At 40.7% G+C, this 23152-nt stretch overlaps 1 protein-coding gene across 1 annotated transcript in view; it reads right to left on the reverse strand.

Annotated features, from left to right (window-relative positions):
• DPP6 (dipeptidyl peptidase like 6) overlaps window positions 1–23152 on the reverse strand; it is a 250407-nt gene that overhangs the window by 163421 nt on the left and 63834 nt on the right. The window contains exons 2-3 of the mRNA XM_051812890.1: window positions 7781–7895; window positions 213–311 (exon numbers count right to left, since the gene is read on the reverse strand). Of these exons, the coding sequence (XP_051668850.1) occupies window positions 213–311; window positions 7781–7895 (214 nt within the window). The remainder of the gene's footprint in view (window positions 1–212; window positions 312–7780; window positions 7896–23152) is intronic.

Genomic DNA, 23152 nt, shown 5'->3' on the forward strand with positions numbered 1-23152 from the left:
ATTCTGGGTAACCAGCTCTAGCTGCCCTTACTTGAGCAGGGAGTTGGACAAGATGATTTCCAGAGTTCCCTTCCAACCTCAGCCACTCCTTGATTCTATAATTTCAGAACCAAAATAAAGAACTGGAGGAATAAAGAAGGACATGAAAAATAGATGTGCAGGGAGCAAGGAAGCAAAGCAAAGACACTGCAAAATGCTTATGCCTCACTTACCAGTTATCCATTTAGCCTCTGGGTCATGAATTTTGAAATCATCACTGAAGAGATCTTCCACTGTTATCTTCTTCTTCTGAGACAAGCTGTTATCTTCAACTGCAAAAGATTTAAAACCAAACTGCCATTAGTTCAGCTTTGAAATGTGTCTGAAAGTACAGGAACTGTGAATAGTGCCATGCAAACATCTTATTTGGAAAACAGTCCACACACAGGTCCCTTCCTATATTTGGTGTTATAAAAGGACCATCTAATGGTTCGTTAACAGAAACCTCTTTGTTATTCATGCCTGGTCTCAACAACTACAAAAAGACCAAGACATGGTCCAAAACATACATTTCCAGACAAAATGTGATCAAAGAAGATTTTTAAAGTCATGAAAACACACCTGTAGATGTCATAGTGATATATAATGTCAACTATTCGAAGTATATTAAAGCTACTTAACACTAAAACATTTCTGAAATCATTAGACACATTTTCAAAAAGCATTTTAAATGGCCAAGCTTTTACAGCTTATATTTTTATTTCCTTAAAAACTGTCATGCAGAACCATAGTTGGAAATATATTTAACTTTATAAGGGCTCATGCACATTACTTCAGAAATTCTCAAAAGATTTTCCATGGGAATCAGACTCTTGGTTGCAGAAATATGTTTGAAAAGTCTGTGAGACATAACCCTAAATCCTTAGGTGTTGCATAGCTGGCCCATGCTAGTTTTAACTTTTAGTGAAAAGATATACAGTTTCATTTGCAAACATGGAAATATCAAAGCTGAACATTTTAGAGAAAAACTAAACCCAACAATTTTGATTAATATATTCCTTCTTTCCTGTCTTCCCATCAAGTGCATTTTTTTTTGTTATGACAAGCAGCCACCCTCTATGAAAAATTTGTTTTCAACATTCAGTTTTTACTGAAATAATATTTTCATGGAAACATTTCAGTCAGCTCTTTCAAAGACAAGATGAGGCTACATTCCGAGTATTTCCACAGCATCTCTCCTCACTACAGTATCCTCATACCCGAGGTCTATTAGCATCCTGCAGCCTTAGCTACCTTTAACATTGTTTAGTGCTAAACTTACGCTGAACATTCATGATTAGAAACGTGGAATCAGACTTTGAAGGTAACTAGTAGAAGAAAAAAAGTCTTCTTTGCTATACTAAACCGATACCCCTGAGCTACCTGAAATGACACAAAATTACCTGTGAACAGTGTTTTGTCCCACTGAAAGATGTTTCAATACAAACTATCATTTTTACCAAATTAAATTATATTCTTCCATGTTCATATTCTTCCCAAGTCTGGCTGAGGTTTCAATGATGCTGCTCAATGTGGCTTCCAAATACCAAAACACAGTAATACAAGTCCTCAGCCAAATCCCTCCATGTGACAGCACTATGCCAAGCTATTCTGCATAATTTTATTTATCAAAATGGAAAATATAGGTGACAATAACCTCAGGAAATGGTTCCAGTTAGTTTCCACCATGGTGCAAGTCCCCAGAACTGGATACCCAGGGAGGTCAGGTAGAGCAGAGCAGGAGGTCGGAGCCTGTTCCAGGAGCTGCTTCCCAAATGCCACCCTGAGGAACACAGACACCCTCTTCCCCACCATGTGGGCATAAGGACAGGCACAAAAAAACCACTGTGGTGGAGATTTGGGAAGGGGCAGGGTGGGAAGCCCTTTGTATTCCCCCTTTTTGTGCAGGATGGAGACAGCCAGGCTGGGAGCTGCATCACCTCTGTACCTTTACAGCACTCAAACTCCTCGTAAGGGACAACAAGAGGAGGCAAAGGCAGCACCTGAAGTGTGCACATGCAGGAGCCTCCCTGAGGCATGAGGTGAGATTTCCTTACTGTCCCCTTACTGTAAGAGCTGCAACCGGTCCTATATTAAACAATGGACCACATTAATTTTGGCCATAGAGCTGGGGAGAACACAAGTAACCAAATAAATCAATCAATGAATTTTAGTAAAAAAAACAGATTTGTTGACCTCCCCTCTAACAGGCAGGTAAGTCAGAGTGCTGATTAAGAATGCCTGCTCTATTCCTCTGGCCCTATTTATAGAGGAAAAAATGCAATTGCGGGATCTCAGGCACCCTCCCTGTCCTGAGCACAGTCTCTTAAGTGCCTCAGGGTGTCTAAGCCAGCTGGTGGACACAAGTTGTGTCCACATCCAGTTGCAGGGACCTTTAGGCCTCCTTGGTCTTACAGAAGGACTGCACTGAGCATCTGCCACCACATTTTGTACATTTATGTCTCCTGGCCCAGCAGACCCAAATGTCAGCATGGCAGCAGTGCAGGGGGCACAAGGAGTGGTGATGTGAGTGCCAAGTCAGAAACTCAGCATCCAAACATCAAAGTTATGTGCTGAGAGAACTGAATGGAAACCATTTTGGTTTTGATTCAACATTAAAGGCATGACAGGAACCCTGTGTTTTGGTTCATCTGCCTGCACTTCATCCTTGAAGTGCGTGTGGACAAACATGGGCTGAACTGACAAAACCTGGCTCTCCAGAACACAAAAAGAACAAAGATCCTCCAGAAACCCAGGAAATTCAAACAGAAAGGAACAAGGAGTGGACCTCACTGCCTGTTTTGCCTCCTCTCTTTCAAGCTTCCTCTCAACTCCAGCAATGCTCAGAGGCTGCTTGATGGGTCAGAAAGTTTCAGCCACCTTTGGATGCCCACCTTTCTTTCCATCACCACTGGTGGTCTGCTACAGGCAAACATCAGATGCTTTTCTCACACACCTCCTGGGTGCATTGCAAGCACCAGGGTGTGTGGCCAGCACACCAGAAGCTCCTTTCCCACCTCAGCATACCTGCTTGATCCCCGGGCAGACCTAGCCCATCTTTTCCCCCAGATAACCTCTCTGTGCCCGAATGGCAGGGACCACACCAGGCATATAGGTAGCCTTTCTCCTTTCTGTAAAATCCCACCTTTTTGTAACAGTGTATAATATTCATTTATATATAACTACTGTGAACAAACAAATTGCTCTCCTGCAGAGCTGGTCAAAGGATATTTCTTTGCTCTTCCTGAGTATCAAAAGTCATACAAAGCTTTCTAGGCAACGCATTTGACTGTCTGACAGCATGTTGTGAATTAATGCTTGGTACCATCTCTGAAAAATGTTTCCTATGGATTTCGCAAAAATTTTAATGAGGATTTGAGTGTACTTTCTTTTATTCATTTAAAGGTCAGATTTGAAAGGAGAAAGCTTGATGTATATCTCAACAAAGGTTTAAATATCAGGAACAGATATGCAAAAAGTCCTTGTTTGCCTCCATTTCCAAACAGAGGGGATGAGAAAGCAGCCTCTGTCTAAGCAAAATGTCTAATGGAATTAGAGGAAGGCTTTATTTTACTCAAAATTTCTGTAGGCTGGGTCCTCTTTTCAGCTTTGCTATGTGTGTGTGTATGCACAGACATGCATGTTTATAAAGCTTTGCATGCCTTTGTATAAATGCACAAAGAACAGTGCCTGGATGGGACCTCTACAGGCGCCATATGCTGCGACAAATGAGCAGCTACCAATTAGGGCAGGCTCAGACCCACTCTGTTATCATTTGTATAAATAGTTTCACATTTTTCAACGGTGGGTGGAATGGCAGGACTCATACACACATGAAATCAGAGAACCTCAGCATAGGCAACAGCACATGCTGTGTACTGTAGTGTAATGAAATGTAAACTTTCACACAGCCACTGGTTCTTTTGAGAATGTTGTTCTAGAATGGCAAAGGATAAACGAATCATAGAAATGTTGAAATGTTTTCAGGATTTCATAAAATAAGGCGCAGGCATCAGTAGCAATAAAGCACTGCTACTGTAATGACCATGTCTGCTGAATGCAAGGACCACTGATTCCAGGTTATGAGCTAATCTTGAAGGAGGGTGAGTGACCTGCCCCTGAGAAATCCATACCAGTAGGGATTTCAGCCCTTCTGCAGCTCAATCAAGAGTCGAAACCTTTAAAGATTTGGGCTGATTTGAAGAAGAATCTTGAAGAGACATACAAATCCCCTTTTTCCCCAATTATTAAATACCTTAATCATTATCTGTCCTGCTAAGCAAATCTTCCCCATCTCCCACTTTACCAGTTGTTCTTGACTTTGCAGAAGACTACCCAGGAGATTACCCAAGTTTTCACAGTCCTGGTGCAAGTTAAGGGTCCAGTTAAGCAATTTACTTTTTCTGAACATGGACTACATGTCTACATGCTGCAATCTACCCCATATATGTCCCAAATTACTCTCTGTAGGCACTGTATGATGTTCGGCACTGGGTTTAGAGCATCTGCATTTCATGCCGTGGTACTGAACTGCAAAACAGGCCTTCAAACCAACACCAAAATACTTAGAGAAGAATAGTTTCCCAGTCAGGAAGAGGGCTGAGATAGACAGAAACAAGTAAGGGACTCAGAGGTAAAATGCAAAAGGTTATTTGTACTGGAAGGACAGTGTCAGGCTGGACTCTAACATTATCATCAGAAGGAAGACTTAAAAACAGTTGAAGCATTCTCAGGAACTGTGCTCTGCCCAAGCCAGACTGCATTACCCCCTTCAAGACATCTGCAGTGAAGTGGGAGGTTTGTGTTTGTGTGTTCTGGTTTGGGCTTGGTTTTTTTATCTCATGTCACTCTCATCAGCTCCCCATGAACATCCACGAAACTGCTTTACCTCCTTTCTTCACTGTTCTCCCACCCCTTCCTTGCCTCTTGTTCAAGAATCTATCACAATTTTCAGTTTGGCTACCAGAGGATAAACATTTCTTCTTCCAGAGAACTATTTTATGGCAGAGAAACACAGACTGTGCTTCTCCTTTTGGACAGGCTCCTCCACCTTCCTCACTGCTTCCTTGTTGGGACCTGCTATCCCCAGTCAGGATTAGCAACGTGATATTATTATGTTTGTCAAATCAGCCTCTATGTCTCACTTAGCACTGGCTGGTGGGAAATGCCTGTGAAATGAGCCTTCCATTCCCTTCTGCCATAGCACATCCTCGTAACAAGTTCCAGGGCCAGTGGCTCAAAAGAAGACTGAGCTCAGCTGCTGCCAAGCCACAGCAGCAACCTAAGCTCTCTAATTTACCCTTGGCAGAGTCTCACCATGAAGCACTTTGGATCCATAATAAAAACAGGAGCAGTACTGAGCTCAGAGTTTTTGTATTTGCATGTAGGACACAGATCTGAAACATCAACAGGGCAAAAACCAACCCAAGCCCCATTTGCCAGCAGATCAGGTAATTAGAAATCTCAGACAACATGAATGGAAATTTTAGTCTAGAAAAAGACTTTGCATATTTCTAAGTTTTAAGCATGGGAAATCTCTCAACAGTTCTATTTGGAGTTGTTGCTGATTACATACTAAAAACTGTGTGATTTATGTGTGTGCATATATATCCCAAAGGGGGAATATCTCTGTTTATGCACACACAAATATAAATACACAAATACACTGGTGAATTTTATTTATAACTTGATGTGACTATTTCATATTCCCACTTCACACTACGTAAAATAGAAGGTCATTGTAATAACTGATATTTACTTGTATCTTCCTAAATTAGAGAATAACTACAGGGTCTCAGTGCTCACTACACCTTCTCTGTGTATACACTTACCTGGACAACAGCACTGCAGTATCTATACTCATGACAGCCATTACAGTAGATTTTATGTGTGGTTTTCTCTGTGGGAGTAGAAGTCCTAAATGAGGTCTATAACGCATCCCAGAATTTAAACCAGAGCTGCTAAGTCCTCACCAGATGTCATTCTGAACATTCTTCCAAGGAAATTGTTATTACAGGTGGTCTTGTAAAAGGAAAGACTTGTGACTTCAACTGTATTTAAGTCTGTACAGGTATGTTATGCTTCTCCCCATGTATCCATTATATGAAATCCTGCTTTTGATAGAAATGGCACCCATGGTCCCATCTATGCAGTGCTATAGCTTCAAGACAGCTTCTTGAGGTATGGGCTTAGGAATCTAGGCTTTACTGTGCATCTTTGAAAAGCCTGTGACTGCATTTCTGTAAAACTGAAGGAAACATTCCCATATCTAATAAGTTGTGCCTGATGTGAGCATAGTCCACACACCATTCCCCAAAACATCTCAGAGATGAACAGCACTGTCCAAAGGTGCTGAATTCGAACACCAGCAAAATGAATTTAATAAATGATCATTAATTAAGTTTAACCTTAATTAATTTCATGACATAATTACTCTGGCATGACTATGTGCTACTTACATTTACATTGAAAAGTTCTGGATAATATGAAACAAACTGAATACGGCGTGAAAATAAATAACCAAAAGGGTAATATAATGATTGTTTCACTCATTTTCAAATTAACTCAGTGCAATCCTGTATTGCTTGATTTGCCACTGTCTCCAGTTCACACAGCAGGATTGTGGGATAAGAACTGTGAGGGAGGATGGCCCAGACCAGCTGGACTACATGTCAGTTCACACGTAATGAGCTGGAAATTTCTACCACACAACTTCCATCTCGTTTTTCCACTTCACCACCCTGTTCTCTTCCATTTCCTATGGTTTCATTTCTCCCTTGCCTCCATTCTCCTCCTCAGCTCTGTGCTCTCTGTCCTGCTGTTCCCTAGATTATATTACTCGCATAAACTCATCCAAGAAGGAGCCCCTTTTCTTCTCCTCTACATCCTACTGCAGGGGACCTTCGCCTTCTCCTGTGTATTGTAACTCCTCACCCTTTCTGACACCGAATTCTCTTTTCTATGTCTTGTGTCTCACTTTGTTTGTCATTTCATATTCAGTTCACAATCTTACCAGAGCTGGGAAAGCATGTTATTTCAACTCCCTAAGTAGGCATGGAAATTTACAGGGCTGTATAAATATATAATAATCAGTAACCATAATGACACCACATTAAAATTCAAGCCAACAACCTCAGTACCTACTAGAAGAGAAGTAATTTACAGAGGTTACATGCACAGAACTTTGTTGAAACTTGGTAAGAGGATTAACTTAAAGAATTTCTTACTGGGAAGTTACTAATTATTTTCTGTGGTTAAGTGTTATCTGGTAAATCATTATCTGAAATTGTTTTGTAAACACCATGGTCTGAACTGCAAATCAATCCAGCTAAATGGGACGGGATTTAGGTGTCTAGACATAGGCATCTAATGCCATTTTAGATAGTCTAGGATATGCCACTCCACTGGCAACTGCTGCTCCACGTAGACATGAATTTCAGGAGTTCCTGTGTCCTGACTGACTGCCCTGTGTGGGTGTCTCCCCTACCCTGGCACATTTAAAATGACACTCCCCATCTATGCTTAGGCAGTCAAGTTCCAGGTTTGTATCCTCAGCTCAGCAGCCCTGATTTTGAATTGAAATGTAAAATTCTCAAACAACCTTCCTAAGAAAGGCCTTGAACTCGGCATCACATCAAGACAAAGACAGGAAGGAGCAGTCCTTTGATGCTGACTTTTCAGTCAGTTTGTAACCCCTTTACCCTTGGAAGTGTAAAATTACAGAAGAAAAACAGAATGGGAGTGAGTTAAAGGTTATAAATACCTGGTGTCAGGAGTATAACAGAGGTGACAATCAGGGAGCAGATAACGAGAATAACAAGTAAGGCAATTGCAATTCCTTTCCAGTTTCTTTGAGGAGGATTACTCCCCACCAGCTCCTGGAAACATCAAAAGAAAATGGACATTTAGAAAGGGCACTTAGACAAGGAAACAAGCAGCAGAATCCAAATGCTAAGGTATGTCCTCAGAACTACGCCCTGCGATCATGGCAGGTGAAGACCATGAACCAAATACAATCCATGCTGTTATAATACATTGTGGCAATAATTGAATCCATCCCAAGGCATTACACAATGAAGAGATGCAATGTACCCACAGGATGCTCAATAGTGAGACCCACACTCCCCACCTTCTCCTGGCATATGAGCACCTGCTGCCCAACCCAGCACTCATCCAAACTCACTTATCAGTGCTGACTTCCTACCAACCCTCATTAAGTCTGGTAATAAGGAGCTTTACAGTAACTTCCAAGAGACTTTTATAACAAGATGTCAGAGCAGAATACAGGAAGATAAATAATTCACGGGGGCACGCATGGAGATAAAAATCAATACGGATATCCCCGCGGTGAACTTTTCTGCCTTCCCAGAAAACATCACATCTCCTCAGGGCAGGCGGTGTGCATTCCTAGGCCGGCAGGTCGAAGGAATTGCAGAGAGGCTTCTCATCTAGCATATACATTAAATTTAATCACATCCTTAAAACTTTACAATAAAAGCTCCATCACCATTCACTGATTAGCTTTGGCTTCACTGTAGTTGCACCATATGTTCTGCCTGCGACGTACACAGCACCCCTGCTCTCGAGACTGAGGGGTTATGAAGTGCCGCGTTCGCATTCACAAGATCTTAAATATTTATTGCACTTTATTCCTTTCATGCTTTCTGCTGGATTCCCCTTAGCATTTTGCATTACATGTGATTTCATGCACGCACCGAAGCAGCCCCAGGAACTGTATGAAATATCAGTGCACTCCAGTTTCCTGGAAGGCTGAATTCACTTAAAGGATCTGGCCTCACAGCCAGAACAACTCTGGATGCTCCTCCTCCTAATCAATCTCATCTATTTAGGATTTTTGCCTCATTTCCTTTATTATGAGAGATGGTGTGTCTAGAACAGAGCTGCTGGAACTTCTTTAAAAGTCTGTTGGTTTTTTTTTTCTAATTTAAAATTTTCATGATTAGTTCTTCTGTAATTCAGAGTTTGTTTCACTTACTGTAACTTTTCTTATACACAGCAACAAGTCTAGATCAGGGAGGCCAGGCAAACCTCATAGATTTGATTTCAGAAGATGCTGGAAAATATTTTTCAGCATTTCCATATCAAGAATTCACTTCACAAAGAAAGATAATGTTGAGACTCTCTTTATGTTGGGGGATCTATCCATTACAAAGGCTATAAATTTGCAATGGAAAGTCAAGTCTGAGGCATTAAACATCTGAGGCAGCATCTGTACTCCATCGCTTATTCTAGTTCTGGAAAAGACACAAGGGTTCTCTTTCTTCCAGCAAGGGTGGGTAGAGGTTAGCACACCCTCCTCTCCTTGCCTTTCCCTCATTTGCACTTGGCTATTGGAAATGAAAATAATTAGAAGGAACAAATGTATTATTATTGGTACTGGAGAAAAATCTGAAAGTAGGTCAGGAGCCTTGAGAAATGCAATTTTCCAAAACAAGCAAACAAAAAAAAATATAAATACTTCCATTTCTATAGACTCTTCACCCTAAGCATGAATACAAATGCTAATTAATTTAATCTTCTAATGCTGTTTTTAGGAAACTGTTATGGTCTCCATCTTTCAGGTGATGAAAATAGGCACAAAAGAGAGTCTGTGCCTTTCCTAGGAAAAGAAAATGATAAATAAGCCAAGTAAAGAATCCAAGGCTTCTTAGCAAGTGGTAAAAATATTCTTTCTTTCACAGCAGGGCACAGGGGGACCTAGAGGGATGACAAGAATACTGGGGAGAAGCAGCTGAGAAATCCAGACAAGCCCTCACAGTGTCTGGGGACAGAGGTAAAACAATGGCAGAGTTACAGAACTAACAATCACAGTCTTTAAAATTATCTAATGCTCTCACCACAAATGGTCAGAAGTTTTAAAACTGAAAAAAAAAAAAAGATCATGGACTTGAATTATATCTACAACCCAGCTGTAGTTTAAAAGCTTAATAAAGCCTTGCATTAAGTGTGGTTTCCCCATCCATGAGTCCCGAGTGTGACAGAAATACACACACATACTTAAGCTTTCAGGATATCTGTACTTTCACTGAATCCATTATCAAGTCATAATTCTATTAATTCTTCAGGCATCCAATCAATATTTGAGCAAAATCTCAACAAAAAAAAAGACTGGGAATTTCTAGTGTATCAAGTGGAGGAAAACTATTCATAAGCAAAACGCTGGGGTTCAATACACTGCAAGGAAGCAGAAAAGAACATTTTCACTTCCTTTTCAAAATTCTATCAGGAAATTTCTCTTGATAAAAAGCAAGAAGAGATAAATGACACTTCAAAGAAAGACAAACAGCTTTATTCAGCACAGGCTTGGAAAGCTACTTTTTTTCCCCCTCAGTCATGTGAAGTCTCTTTTGATAGAATCGCTTACAGCAAAACTGCAGACACATCATACCACAGGTATGATAGCACTGATACCTCAGACCCTTCCCATTTGTATTTCTGTTAATTCCAGAGAGATGTTGCTGTGTCAGTGTGACCAGCTTTGACTTCTAGGAGATTACAACCTCACCAGAGGCCTGTGATACCCCATGGCAGCAAACTCCTACCTTTCACTTGGATTTCCCAGCAGTGAACATCAGCTGCCTATTCGCATTGCTCAGGAAAGCCTCTGTGCTTTGGAACTGAAACCAGGAAGGTGTTTAATTAAGCCTTAGGCAGGTACAGATTGAAGCACATAAATAATGTTCTTGAATTGGCACCTCAAAAGGCTTGTTTCCAACACACTGCACAAAGCTAGAATTTGCCCTTTTCCTGAAAGATCCCAGTTTGAAGATGTAAACATGGAGATCTAAATCAACCAGCAAGCAGATGCCCTTTGTGACCATGGCTGTTAATCCCAAAGATACCAACTCTGGTTTTCATACTCAAATCTGAGCATATGACACAAACAGAAATAAACCAAGCACACACAGTTTCTGCTCTGAGGAAAACAAGATGACAGAAAAAATTAAAACAAAGTCACTCATCAGTAGGAACCACCTGCTCTCTGCTTCACTCTAATACATCTGTATGACCTCTGCAAGAAAGCTAAAGCCCTCCAGCCTGGTTTTCTCTTTCTTTTCCTTTGCTGTTTGTTTTTCACCTCCCTCTTCCTCTTACATGAAAATTTAATTGATTTTGGATTCAGAAAGTAAACCAGATGTTACTACAGGTTTTAACATAAGCATACTTCATTGATGCTGCATATTGAAAACTGTAAACGTTATCACTTTCATCTTCATTTATGATTGAAAAATATCACTACCCACCTGTGAAGTTGACTTTGAAGCCATAAATCCAGACAACCTACAGTATTTTAAGACTCTAAAATACAGATCTGTGGTGACATATTTTCCTGCCTGTGAAAGAATCACTGTACTGACACGTTATGGATGAAGGCTGGATGTGCTCCGATCCAAGATGTTGTCAACAAAATTATTTCTGGCATGTTTATTTGAAACCTGTCAAAAGTCTGCCAGCACAGTGACCACATTACAAAATATAACAGCTTCTTAAAACAATTCGTCAAGCACAATTTCTTTTTTTTTTAATAACCATGTCTACATTGCTAAATGAAAGAAGGACAATACAGACATCACTTGTCAAGTATTGGCATTATTTAATTAAAATTATACATCCTGGACCAAAATCTTTGAAGTATCAGTAGTGAGAGAGTCATGGTGGGCCTCTTAATCTTTTTCAACACAGAGTTGCCACTTCTGTGCAATAACAATAAATCCCAGGTGTGTTATACAGGAATATATACATTCCAGATAGAGGTGCTCTATGTGAGGGTCCTTCCTGAAGCAGGTGACACTGGGCCATGGCTGTGGACAGGAGACTGAGCTCTAAACTCATTTACAGTGGTGTAAATATGAAAGAAAAGAAAAAGACAAAAGAGAACCCAAGAAATGAATGGTATGATACAAAATCAGGTGCAAGAAGGGGTGGCAGGATCGGGGTTTATAGCAGTGATTTTATAGTTTCCATACCTGCCATTCTTGCAAGCTCTGCTTCTTGCCTTTTTTATTTACTTATTTATTCCTAAATTTCAACCAGAAGTATTACACTAATTAACACAGGAAATGAAAAATCTTCTAACAAGCTCATAACACTGTTAATTGAAAAACGTGTAGTCTACGTTCCCCTCGTGCTACCTGGGTCTGAATTAAGACTTTTACCTGATGACATAACAGTAAGTGTGATGTCTCTGGAAAGTCAGCTCACCAAGTTCACAACATGGCACAGAATAAAAACTTTGCTGAGTAATTAAGGTATGGGAACACTGTTGTCCTGGGAAAAAAAGTCCTGCGGAATTCAGTGGAAAAATAATCTTGCTGTTAATTAGTTCTTTGTAATACAAAATTGCAGCAGATTATAACTGCTGCATAGTACAACAAATGAGCTGAGGAGTGAGTGGGTAACCCGTACAGATATTAGATTATTAACCTTATATTGCAAAAAAAGAAACACTAATTGCAATGATAATGGCAGTAAACTAGATGCATTGCAGTGGTTACAGCAGGAGGTTCACTGAGACTCCAGGTTATACTGCTGATTGATGCTGCCTTACTGTCTTATCACAATTCTCCTGTCTGGATCCTCCACTGCTCCCCTGCCTTAAACTTAGGATGGAGTTTCTTCACAGGCAGGAATTATTTTTGCTACCCTGCCTGGCACAGCACAGTGGAAACCTCAGTCACTACAGATCTTAGGCAGTATCGTAACACAGGCAAACAATAATAGGCACGTAACTGCATAATTCTCACCTCTGAATTCAAGCTGAGTTACTTTTGCTTGGGGATATTTTATTTATTTTCTTCCTTTTCCTTCTCCTCCCTACTTGCCTCCCTCCTCCCCTGCTGCTGCAGACCACCCTGAGCTGTGCTCCAGCTGGAGTGTGATGCTGAATAACAATCAGTTTGCAGATAGACACAGAGCCCAAGCCTGGGGCTACAGTAAACTCAGTTGTTCAGATGCTAAAGGTGACACTTCAGAGTGAGAGGAATAAAAACTTGCTCTGTTTTTACAAATGAGGCATGGTACCTTACGTGGGCTTTCCTGCAAAACCTCAACAGAAATGAGAGGGATAAAACCATCTGCCTGTTGCAGTGGTGAAAGACAACTACGTTATGTTTTTCTTCCTCTTCTGTTGATGCTCTTACTAACAGGGAGCAATGACTTAGTAACAGTTAACATCTTTGCTGTCTACTCCCCAGCACTGTGAGAAAAATCTTTTACCCTGCATACAATGCAACACATTCTCCTGCTCTGAATTTCTGGGAGGCTCTTTTATGAATGCCCTAAAGCCATTCCATTTGGCCCTGTAGCTCCACGTCCTCTCACCATTTTCTGCAGAGTGCATGTAGGTAAATGGTTTGAGGTTGGGCATTAATGAGTGAGAGTGAGCGAGGAAAAGGCTGTACCTGTAACACTCGGCTCCCTGTAAAATTAAACCTTGCATGCTTCATGCTCTGGTAGAGCTTCCAGTCTTACATGTTTCTATTACAAAGCTAACAGGAGAAAATGAATGCCATCTGCATCCCACGCCTAACTGTAGCTTAACAGATGATGGGTCTTCCACAGTTTTAGAGCAGAAGGCACCAGATTCTCAACTAGCATTGACTGATACAGATCATTGGCTCCACTGGAGCGAAGCCAGTCTGTGTCAGCTACAAATGAAACCCGGAGCTCCTTCTAAATTAAATATATACATATATATATAATATATCTGTAAAAAGATCTAAATACAGTAGTCTCTGTAATTCCTAGCTGTTCTGTATTGCCAAAATGGATATTTAATAACTTCCCATCATTTTTATGGGCATTATGATGAAACAGTTTTGGATCAGCTCCAGACCTTGCAGCACTAAAAGAATAATATAGTGTCTCTGTTATTTTGAACTGGTATCTCACATGACTTTTGCACCCAAGTAGAAGTAATTCCACTGCAACCCCCTCCTACACCCTTATAATGTATGCAAATAAGCAGCTCTGCCATTTGAAACATTCCCAAGCTATTCCTAGTGCTTAGGGACAGAGTGATTCCACGGAATTTCCAAAATAAATTTGAAGTTTGGCACATGGACTCTGAAATTCTGCCAGAAGCCTATTTTAAAGGTGACAAAAATTCAAGCTGCCAACACCATCTGGACCTGTTGCACTGGGAGTGGTTCCAGCCAAGGGCACGGCCACCTTCTGACCCAGGGACAGGAGAAAGGAGACGGCAATATCATACCTGGGTGCAGCACAGGATAAAAGTGATTAGACATACTTTCAGCCAAGAACTGTGATGGTCTTGATTTAGTGTCATCTTATTAATCTCCTTCACTTTCCCCCCCTCAGTTTGGTTCATTTATCTGCTGTAACCCAGATGTTTTTATAGCACCTGGCACGGTGGGACTGTGAATCCTCACAGGGGCCCTTGGCTGCTACTGTAATTCAAGTCATAATTAAAGATCCATTCCCAATACTGACAGAGCCCATAAAACCAACACCATTCCTTTGATTTTATTTCAGTGTTTGATATAAGCACATACATTCATCCACTAAAACAGAAGCAAATCATCTCCCAGGGTGAAATATTTGCCATGGCACAAGTAAAACTTGGTTTGATGGTTAGGATTTTATTGCAGAGGAGTCTGTGTGTTCATCAAATCCACAAAAAGGCTTGGCATGCCCAAATGCCACAGACTATAGCACTGATCCCAGGACCTCTCTATGCCACAGCACTTGCTTAGCTCCAGTTTTTCCACTACAATGCCCTGACAGCCTGGCTCCCTCCAAACTGAACCACAACACACACACATGAGCCTGCTCATACCCATGCAGAAAGCATCTGCAAAGAGTGATATTGCCAAGGCATGCCAGGATGACATCTCCTTACTTAAATTCTCGAAGAATTATGATCTTGAGAAATGGGAAAAGAAGCTTCTCTGAAATATTTTAGAGGTTGGGGAAACCACCTCTCAGCTCTGTCTTCTCCCCTAATTCCAACAAAATGCCATTCTGCTTACATTTGCAAAAAGACAATTGCAATTTTTAGTGAAACTGTATTTCAGAAAAAAAAAAAAAAGACAATGTCATTCAATTTATGGCTCTGAACACCAAGAAATAACTTGTGATAAGGGAAGTAGTCAGGTGTTTAATCTTCCTGGGTAGAAAGACAGCATTAAAAATACTGTTCAATATTATATTTTATTAACTAGGCTTTATTTTTTTTTAATTTATTTAGTTTGCAAACGCTTTCTTTCTAAATGGTACAGGAAGGAAAACATAAGGCAAACAAAATTTAATTCATAAATAATTTGCTTGGGAATAACACAGGAAAGAGCTGTGAAGACAGTCAAGGTTTGAGGTCGCTGCAATTCAGAGACAGTGGGAAGAGGAATTATGAAATCCATGTGCACAGCAGGGGGGACAAAAATGGATTTATCAATTTAACTTTGCATTCTCCTGAGGTGTCCATCCATCTCAGGATGCAGAAGTTGCACTGTGTGCTAAGAAAGTAAAAATTACCTTGCCAGATTACCTGTAAACACCTCTGCAACACAGTAATTCCAGGAATTCAAGTGTGAATTAAAGCAGTTGGAGTCTATGGGAGGGTTGTTTCTCTTTTGGTCGACACATGTAACTCTCAGTAACACGCAGAAAGCTTCATGTACGTGTGGGGAAATTAAATAAAAACAGAAAGAGGAAAACACACACAGTCTAACCTACCATGCCCACCACCATCTACCACTGCCATCTGAAATACATCAGCTGCTTTTTTTTTTTTTTTCAAAATATGTTCCAGCATTGCATCTTGCAGGATGATGGTGGATTGGGGATTTCAGGTGAGGTTTGTGGCTTGCACGAGGGCTGCAAGGTGATGGCTCATGAAGGTCCTGCAGCCCTGGGAGCAGTTGGGAAACCAGGTCAGAGACAGGATTGGCTCCTGAGTCCTGGAGTTCCACGGGGATGTGAGGGACATGGACAGACCACAGCAAGAGGATGGAGTGGGATGGCACTGCATGGAGGAGGAGGCTGCAGGGACGATTCATTTTCTTGGGGGGTGGAGAGAACGTTTGCTCAGAGTCCATAATAATGAGATTTCAAAAGTAATGAAAATTACTTGAACCTCCATTGTTAGACACAAAATTAAATACTTTTATGTACTGAGCAAAGGAAAATGTCCAAACTAACAAGCATGTGATGGTAAAATCTGTTTTGTGTGCTTACTAAAACACTCCCCAAATTTAGTAAAGAACCTGCAAAAATCACATATTTCTGTCCCCCGTGGGACCTCAAGCAAGGTGTTTTACATAAAGGTTGAGTCCAGAAGGAAAAAAAACCAAAACAAATAAACCAGTAGAATCTCACAAGGGACAAAAGTTCTTCCCTGCTTCAAGCAAGAATCTGCCCTTATTGAGGACAATAACAACATTTTTAGTAACATGCCTGAGTCTTTTAATCATTTCCATATAACATAATTAATCAGACTATAGTGCTGGATTTTTCAAGCATCTGAATATCCTATTAAAAACAAAGTAAAGTGTAGCAAGTGTATAAAACACAAACTCCAGAGTTATTCTGGATGCTAAAATTCAGATTATTTTTTTACACATCTTTTAAACAACTTATTTTCAAACACCAGTCATTGACAGTTTTGAAAAAGACAAATTGTTTGATGTGTGAATGTTTCAAAGACAATGCAATTTCTTTATTCATCATTGTAGCAATATTTATATGAAGATGCTACTTATCTTATAATTATGCCATTAAGAGAATCTTTAATTAATCCTAGAATCTTGTTTCTAGGATCAAGTCATATTTGATATGTGGTCTCTAATGCTGTAGTATGTAGCCAAGATTTTAATGAAAATTGTGAAAGGATATTATTCTGTGACACAAATTTTAACTAAGCTGAACAATTGAAAAACAACCTGTAAGTGTTTTACACCATGCTTTTAGATGAAAAGACATCAGCAGCTGTGGGAGCAGAATGCAGTATGAAGGCTTTTCTCTCCCAGATAAGTCCCCTTGTCTCCAGCTTGTACAGCCAAGATCTTTTTGCTTAGTTTCCCTTCATCCTGAATCTTTCATTCCTGGTTTCACTAGTAAATACAAACCAGTAAATAAAGTCACCCAAACATTCAGTTCTCTTGTCCCAAGGGTTATTAGCTGAGCACACCTCTTACCCAAGAGCCAAACCCTCCAAAACTGCAGTGCAGCACGACCATATGGCAACTTCTTTAGCAAAATAGTCCCTGGCCCACTCCGTACTCCAGGCTCTTCTGCAGCATTCCTGGGACAGTCCTGCTCTAATGGGCCAAAGCCATGCCTGGGAGCATGCTAACAATCACCCCAGTGATCACCCATGCTTGGTCCCCTTCACCCCTCCAGGTCATTCCATCATATAAATGCAGCCCTAAACTCCATCCGAATCCCAAATCAGAAACCTAAGGACTACTTCCCAACTCACCCCTAGCTGTGTAATTTTTACTCTTAGGGAAGATCATCTGCCTGAGCCTGCCCTGTTATTCACACAGAAGTAAAGAGCAAGGGACAAAACAGCAAAACGTCATATTTTCCATTTTTATGGAATGCTGTCTATCTCTTTCTGGCTAGCAGCAATCTGTGCTGATATCCGTGGGCATCACTCGGATGATGAGGCAGGGAGCAGAGTCCACAGACTGTGAGAATGTCCTCAAAGTAGTTGGGAGACATCTCAGTTCTCCTAATGGGATTTGCTTGGGTTTTTTCTCTGACATTCTTGAACCAGAAACCACTTCATGGATATCCTGATTTGATACTCATTATGTTATTAAAAAAAAAAAAAAAATTAAAAGGAAAAAACCCAAGTGTTAATTCCCCCAGGCCCTTGTCCAGCTCTAGTTTAGGAAAACTGTGGTTTGAGGAATTATGGTTCTTCAAAGGGTACTCGGGTTTTTGGCAGGAATTTCCAGGTGCTGGCTCAGGATGCCGCTGTCAGGCAAAGTGACTCCAAGGTCTCCAAAGGTTTATGACTCCTATGCTTGGTCTGTTTTAATTGATTTCTGGTTTTGCTAGGGTTCTCACAGCACATTGCAAGGCTTTTCAAAGTAATTTTATTTTAATTTTCAAAGCTTTCTGGTCGGCAGGAAACACAACCAACAAACACTAAGTCATTTTTCCTTGGGAAAGCAAGATGCCAACTTTCCCATACTGAACTGTGTTAACTGTGGCACAACACCACAGGAGTGCAACTCATGTAGACAGAACACTTTTTTTGATCACCTTTCATTTGAAAGAATTATCCTTAATTCAATAAAATTCTGAGATTCAGTGAGTGAATTACAGAATGGAACTGAGAAATCTACATTCCCACTCAAAAAAAAGAAAAAAAAAAGAAGCAAAACTGATTGACACACAAATTACAATTTTTTTCCTCTTAGAAGATTATTTCATGAGAGTCACTGCCATCGGTGCCACCAGCAGTAAAGCCACTGCACCACCACGATCAGTTTTAATCTTCCTGCACAATTCATGTTACCACCTTAACAGCACTGACAAAAGCATCTCTTCTTCTGAGTCATGTTAGTGGTTTATCCATAAATGTAGGGATATAATATTGATTTAAACGTGCTATAGAATTTGAAAAGAGAAAAATCACTCAAGCAGACTCAGTGACTTGTGTGTGGCAGGTTCATTGCATCCCATGGAAAAAAGCTCCATAGATGGGAATGAAAAAGACAAGTGTCCAAGAAAGGAGTTTCTTGTTGTTCTCCCAAGGAGGAGGAGCAGGGTTTGGCTTCTGAAATCAAGGGGTTTTTCAGAACCAGCAGGCACAGCCATTGCCACATTTCCCTACAGAGCTCAGTGAAGCTTCAGATCAACTCCTGATCTAAACATACATATAAAAGGTCCTCTGTCTTCATCTCCCTGCGCATCTCACTCATTCTGCAAGACTTAAAGACATCCTGAACCCATTCAATGCTGCAATGAACCTTCCAATGCCCCTCGTAAGCCCCCAACGTGGTGCTGCAAACAGCACGTTGCATCATGCACAGGCCAATGTCCTCAGAGGTGTTCAGATCCTTAACTCCCTGTGGCTTTTCCAGGACTCAGGCACAGAATCCCTCCTCAGGACCTGGGCCTTGGTGCCTCTCTTCTCCTGATCTAAATTAAAAGATAAAACTCCTCCATAACTGATAAAAGTGTTCAGAAGTGACCAGACAAGTAGCAGTGAGAAGGTAAATTAGGGGGGCTGGGATACTGGGGTTTTTAAACATAGAGAAGCCTTAGCACAGACAGGAATTCATTTACCATGTGAAAAATCTGTTCAGAGCATAATGGGAACTCTACCAATTAATATACTTCACAGATGCATCTCTCTAATAAGCACAGTTACAGGGATCATTTTTCTTTGACACACCGTAAGGGAATGAAAAGGTTAATGTAGTGTATGTGAGTGCATTTTTAAAAATCAATTTAAGGGAATTTTCTCTGCTGTAAATTAGGCTCTGGCACCAGGGAAAGCCATCAAACTCAAATTAACAAAAGGAACAAAAGAATTTAATTTAAAACTGCATTGTGATTGTATTGTTCATTGGTGCACACACAAAAAAACCCCAGTAACATACATTTCATTTTTACCTTCTTTGATTACAAAAAGGCTATTATCAGTGAAAGATAATGTTGAATCTTAATTAAAAGGAGGACTCTCCCTCCTACCAGCCTGTAAAGCTCAACATTTTCTGTAATGCAATATAGAATCATTTTGGTAGGGAATCCCATTTGTCAGCTCTCTTTACATTCACCAAACTGTAACCTCTCTATGTCTGCTTCTGTAAGCTCAGAAAAAGCAGGGTTTGGCTTCTGAACTCCAGAATTCCCGTTCAACAAGACCTGGTGTTGGGCTTGCTGCAGCTGAAGGTGTGAAGCTTCGTTGGAGTCAAGACATCTGCCTAGAAGAACTGAAACAGTTTTCAGGTTTCCACTAATTTTAACTGACAGAAGAGTGAACATCAGCTGAAATCCTGCTTTTTTCAAGAGATCCAAAATGGTTCTCCTAACTTCATGGCGTTGCCACAGGCTCTCCACCCTCCATCATCTGACTTGCAAACTATGGACTCCCCCCCCCCCTCACAACAACTATATATAGGGTATCTTCTTCACCTGGAGAGGACACCCAGTAGCAGAATGACATTTACACTCAAATCACAACAAGAACATGTCTTTGAGGTGACACAGCTCCACACAGTGTTTCCCAAAATTATCACCAGTCATAGCCCTTGTGCTTTTCTCAAGTGACATTTGCTGTCACCAAACTCAGGGATTGAAAGGTGGCTCTGAGGACAGCAAGATTTTATGACATGTTCTGCGTCAATGAAGTGAAGAGAGGATATGACACAACTGATCTGTGTTCATATATTGGCCGCAGTGCTGGTTGCCAAAAGATATCAGCAGCACAAGAAAGGAACAGACAAGTCATATGAGCTACTCAAGATAAATCAACTGCATTATTTTCCTTCCCCTTCACTGACATAAATACCTACATTGTTTCCCCTGTGTTTTCAACAGGTTTTCATCTGATTCACCACTGAAAACCTTCCTCTATAAAGAGCAGATAATGATCAATATTGACCTTAGCTCTGTACGAGAAGTCAACTCTTCAGTTTTCATCTCCTTTGAAGTGGGAAACACTGTCCTTCCATACACTGAGTGGAGCTGGACCTTGGTTCCTCTGAAAAAACACCTCACAAGTCAATAGCTGCAGCCCTTTCCCATCAGGTAGGACCAAGCAACAGCAGAGAACAGCAGCACAGTTTCACCATCTCACCTAACGCCCTCCCCATACGGTGAGGGACCATAGCTACTGAATAATTAATAACAAATATGTGTGATCAGAAGTTCAAAAGAAACAGAGGAATTGCAGAAGTAAAAGCCAGTGGTTTGGGGTTTTTTTGTTCATTTAGTGTTTTTGTTTCTTTTTTTCCATTTCCTTTCTCTTTTCCCATGGGTTTCTTTGGGTTCAAAGGGGAATAAAAAGACCCTTAGAGACTGTGGACTCCGTCCCAGACTGGGTGGGCCTCTTAGTAACTTAGTCTAGTGGAAGGTGGCCCTGCCCATGGCAGGAGGTTTGGAACTAGACGATCTTTAAGGTTTCTCCCAACCCAAACCATCCTATGGTTCTATAATTCTAAATCTGAAATCCGTCACCATGTGTGCTCCTGAGAGCGCGGTGCCTGCTGGTGTGATGTGTCTGCCCTGTGTCTCCCATAACCCACGAGGGCATCTTGAGCTGTGCTGTGTTTGAAACATGGATCTGGGATAGGTGCTGGGGCGCTCAGCCTGGGCTAAGCTGCAGGCTTTTGCAGTCACATTGTCCTGGGACCCCAGCGAGCTAATTTAAACCTGTGACTTGTGACAGTGACTGCAAAGCAGACGTGCTTTCATTTACTTTCTTGTGTGAGGATGGAGGAGGAAAAAACTGCATTTTATGACCTCTCCTTGTTAACAAGAAATATGCCAGGACTGTGCCTTAGTGCCCAACACTATTTTTTGTGGCATTGGAATAGCAAAGAAAAAGCACTGCTTTGTCGTAGATAGTATTTTGCCTTTTAAAATATTGCTATCATTGCCTTATAATGTAAAATGAAGAAGTCATATTATGTTCAGGAAAACTCATAGCAAACTAATGGGGCACTTCAAGCCTTGTATTGTTCTCTTTTTCATTTTCTTGGCAGGAATTCAAAAAAATAATCAGAATCTAGTTCATTCTCTTACATAACCCTTTATGAAGGACTCTTAAAATTCACATCAACAGTAACTTATTCCCACTTTTCCCTTAATTTCCATTTTGTTTAATGGCTTCATTATAATTTATTTGTGATTTTGGTATTTTTTATTCCCTCTTGAGAGAAAGAAGGACCTCTCCTGGGTAATAGGACAAGGAGTTGGAATCTGCATCTGTTGTGCTCCTGTAAAAAATACATTAACAAAAAAATTCCCTTTACAGGGAATAAGCCCAGTTCTATTTCTTTTTTTTTCCCCTGGGGTCTGGTAAGACAATTCTAGTGATGCCAAGTCCAGATGCAAGTGCCATGTGAGGAGGTACTCTGAGTACAAGTTATACTGCTGCACAGCACATCCTCTTTGCAGACTGAAGACATGAAGTGTAAAATAATCAATCTTCCAAGGTCCTAACGAGCCTTTTGCTACAGGCTGTACCACGCCATCAGCTTCTAGAACAACAAAAATGCCTGGCACAGAGAGAAAAGACAGCTAGAGGCTTGTACCAAATGTCTTTGTGAAATTACAGGACGTACTTAACCTTTGTCCTACAACTTTTCATGGGAAGTGAGAGCATTTGCCATCCAGGCAGGAAGTCATTATCCCCCATGGGAATGAAAAATGTCTTGATACAATCCTGATCCTTTGACAACAAGAATTCTGAAGTCAGACATTCTCAAAAGATGAGTTTATGAAACTTCAGTGTTTGGGTTCATGCTCAGCATGGACTTCCCAAGAGCCTCCTATATTCTAAACCATCCACACTTTACATATCTTTTAATTACAACACAACTAATTTTTCACTTATATGAAGTACTATATTAAGAATTCAAATTCCTAAACCAGAAAATGTACCTGTTGCAGAAAAACAATATGTGGAAATAACAAATGAGAGAAATGCTTGGAAAAATTTAATTTGTACAGGCTTTTTCATGCTTGTACTAATTCAATTTTCTGATTTTGAACTAATCTCTCTCTCCATCAGTTGGTCACTCCATGGTAGGAGTAACCATGCATGGTGGGAGCCCATGGTGTGGTTCCAGTTTTGGATCCAGCAATGTTAACCTCACTCAGTAGGGTGCTGATCCCCAAATCTGCATACTCCTGCTTCCTCACTGGTTTGTAGCTTTTGCTGCCACTGTTTTGTCAACAGTTTTCTTTTTCACAGTGTGAAGAAATGGAACACCCTCACGCTAGGAACAGAGATTTGGGGAAATATGGAGGGTTTACTAGGTCATCTATACAAGATAGTTGGGCAATTGCATCAAAAGCAGGGTTAGGTTATTAAAAGCCATTTAGGTGCCTCAGTTGCAGACAAGGCTCCCAAACATCTATAAAAATTGATGCTCCAATTCCTAAGCACCTCTCCATATGAGCATCCTTT

Source organism: Manacus candei, unplaced genomic scaffold, assembly GCF_025592945.1.
Source record: "Manacus candei isolate 608988 ecotype Guabito, Panama unplaced genomic scaffold, ASM2559294v1 h1tg000089l, whole genome shotgun sequence".
NCBI classification, from domain to species: domain Eukaryota; kingdom Metazoa; phylum Chordata; class Aves; order Passeriformes; family Pipridae; genus Manacus; species Manacus candei.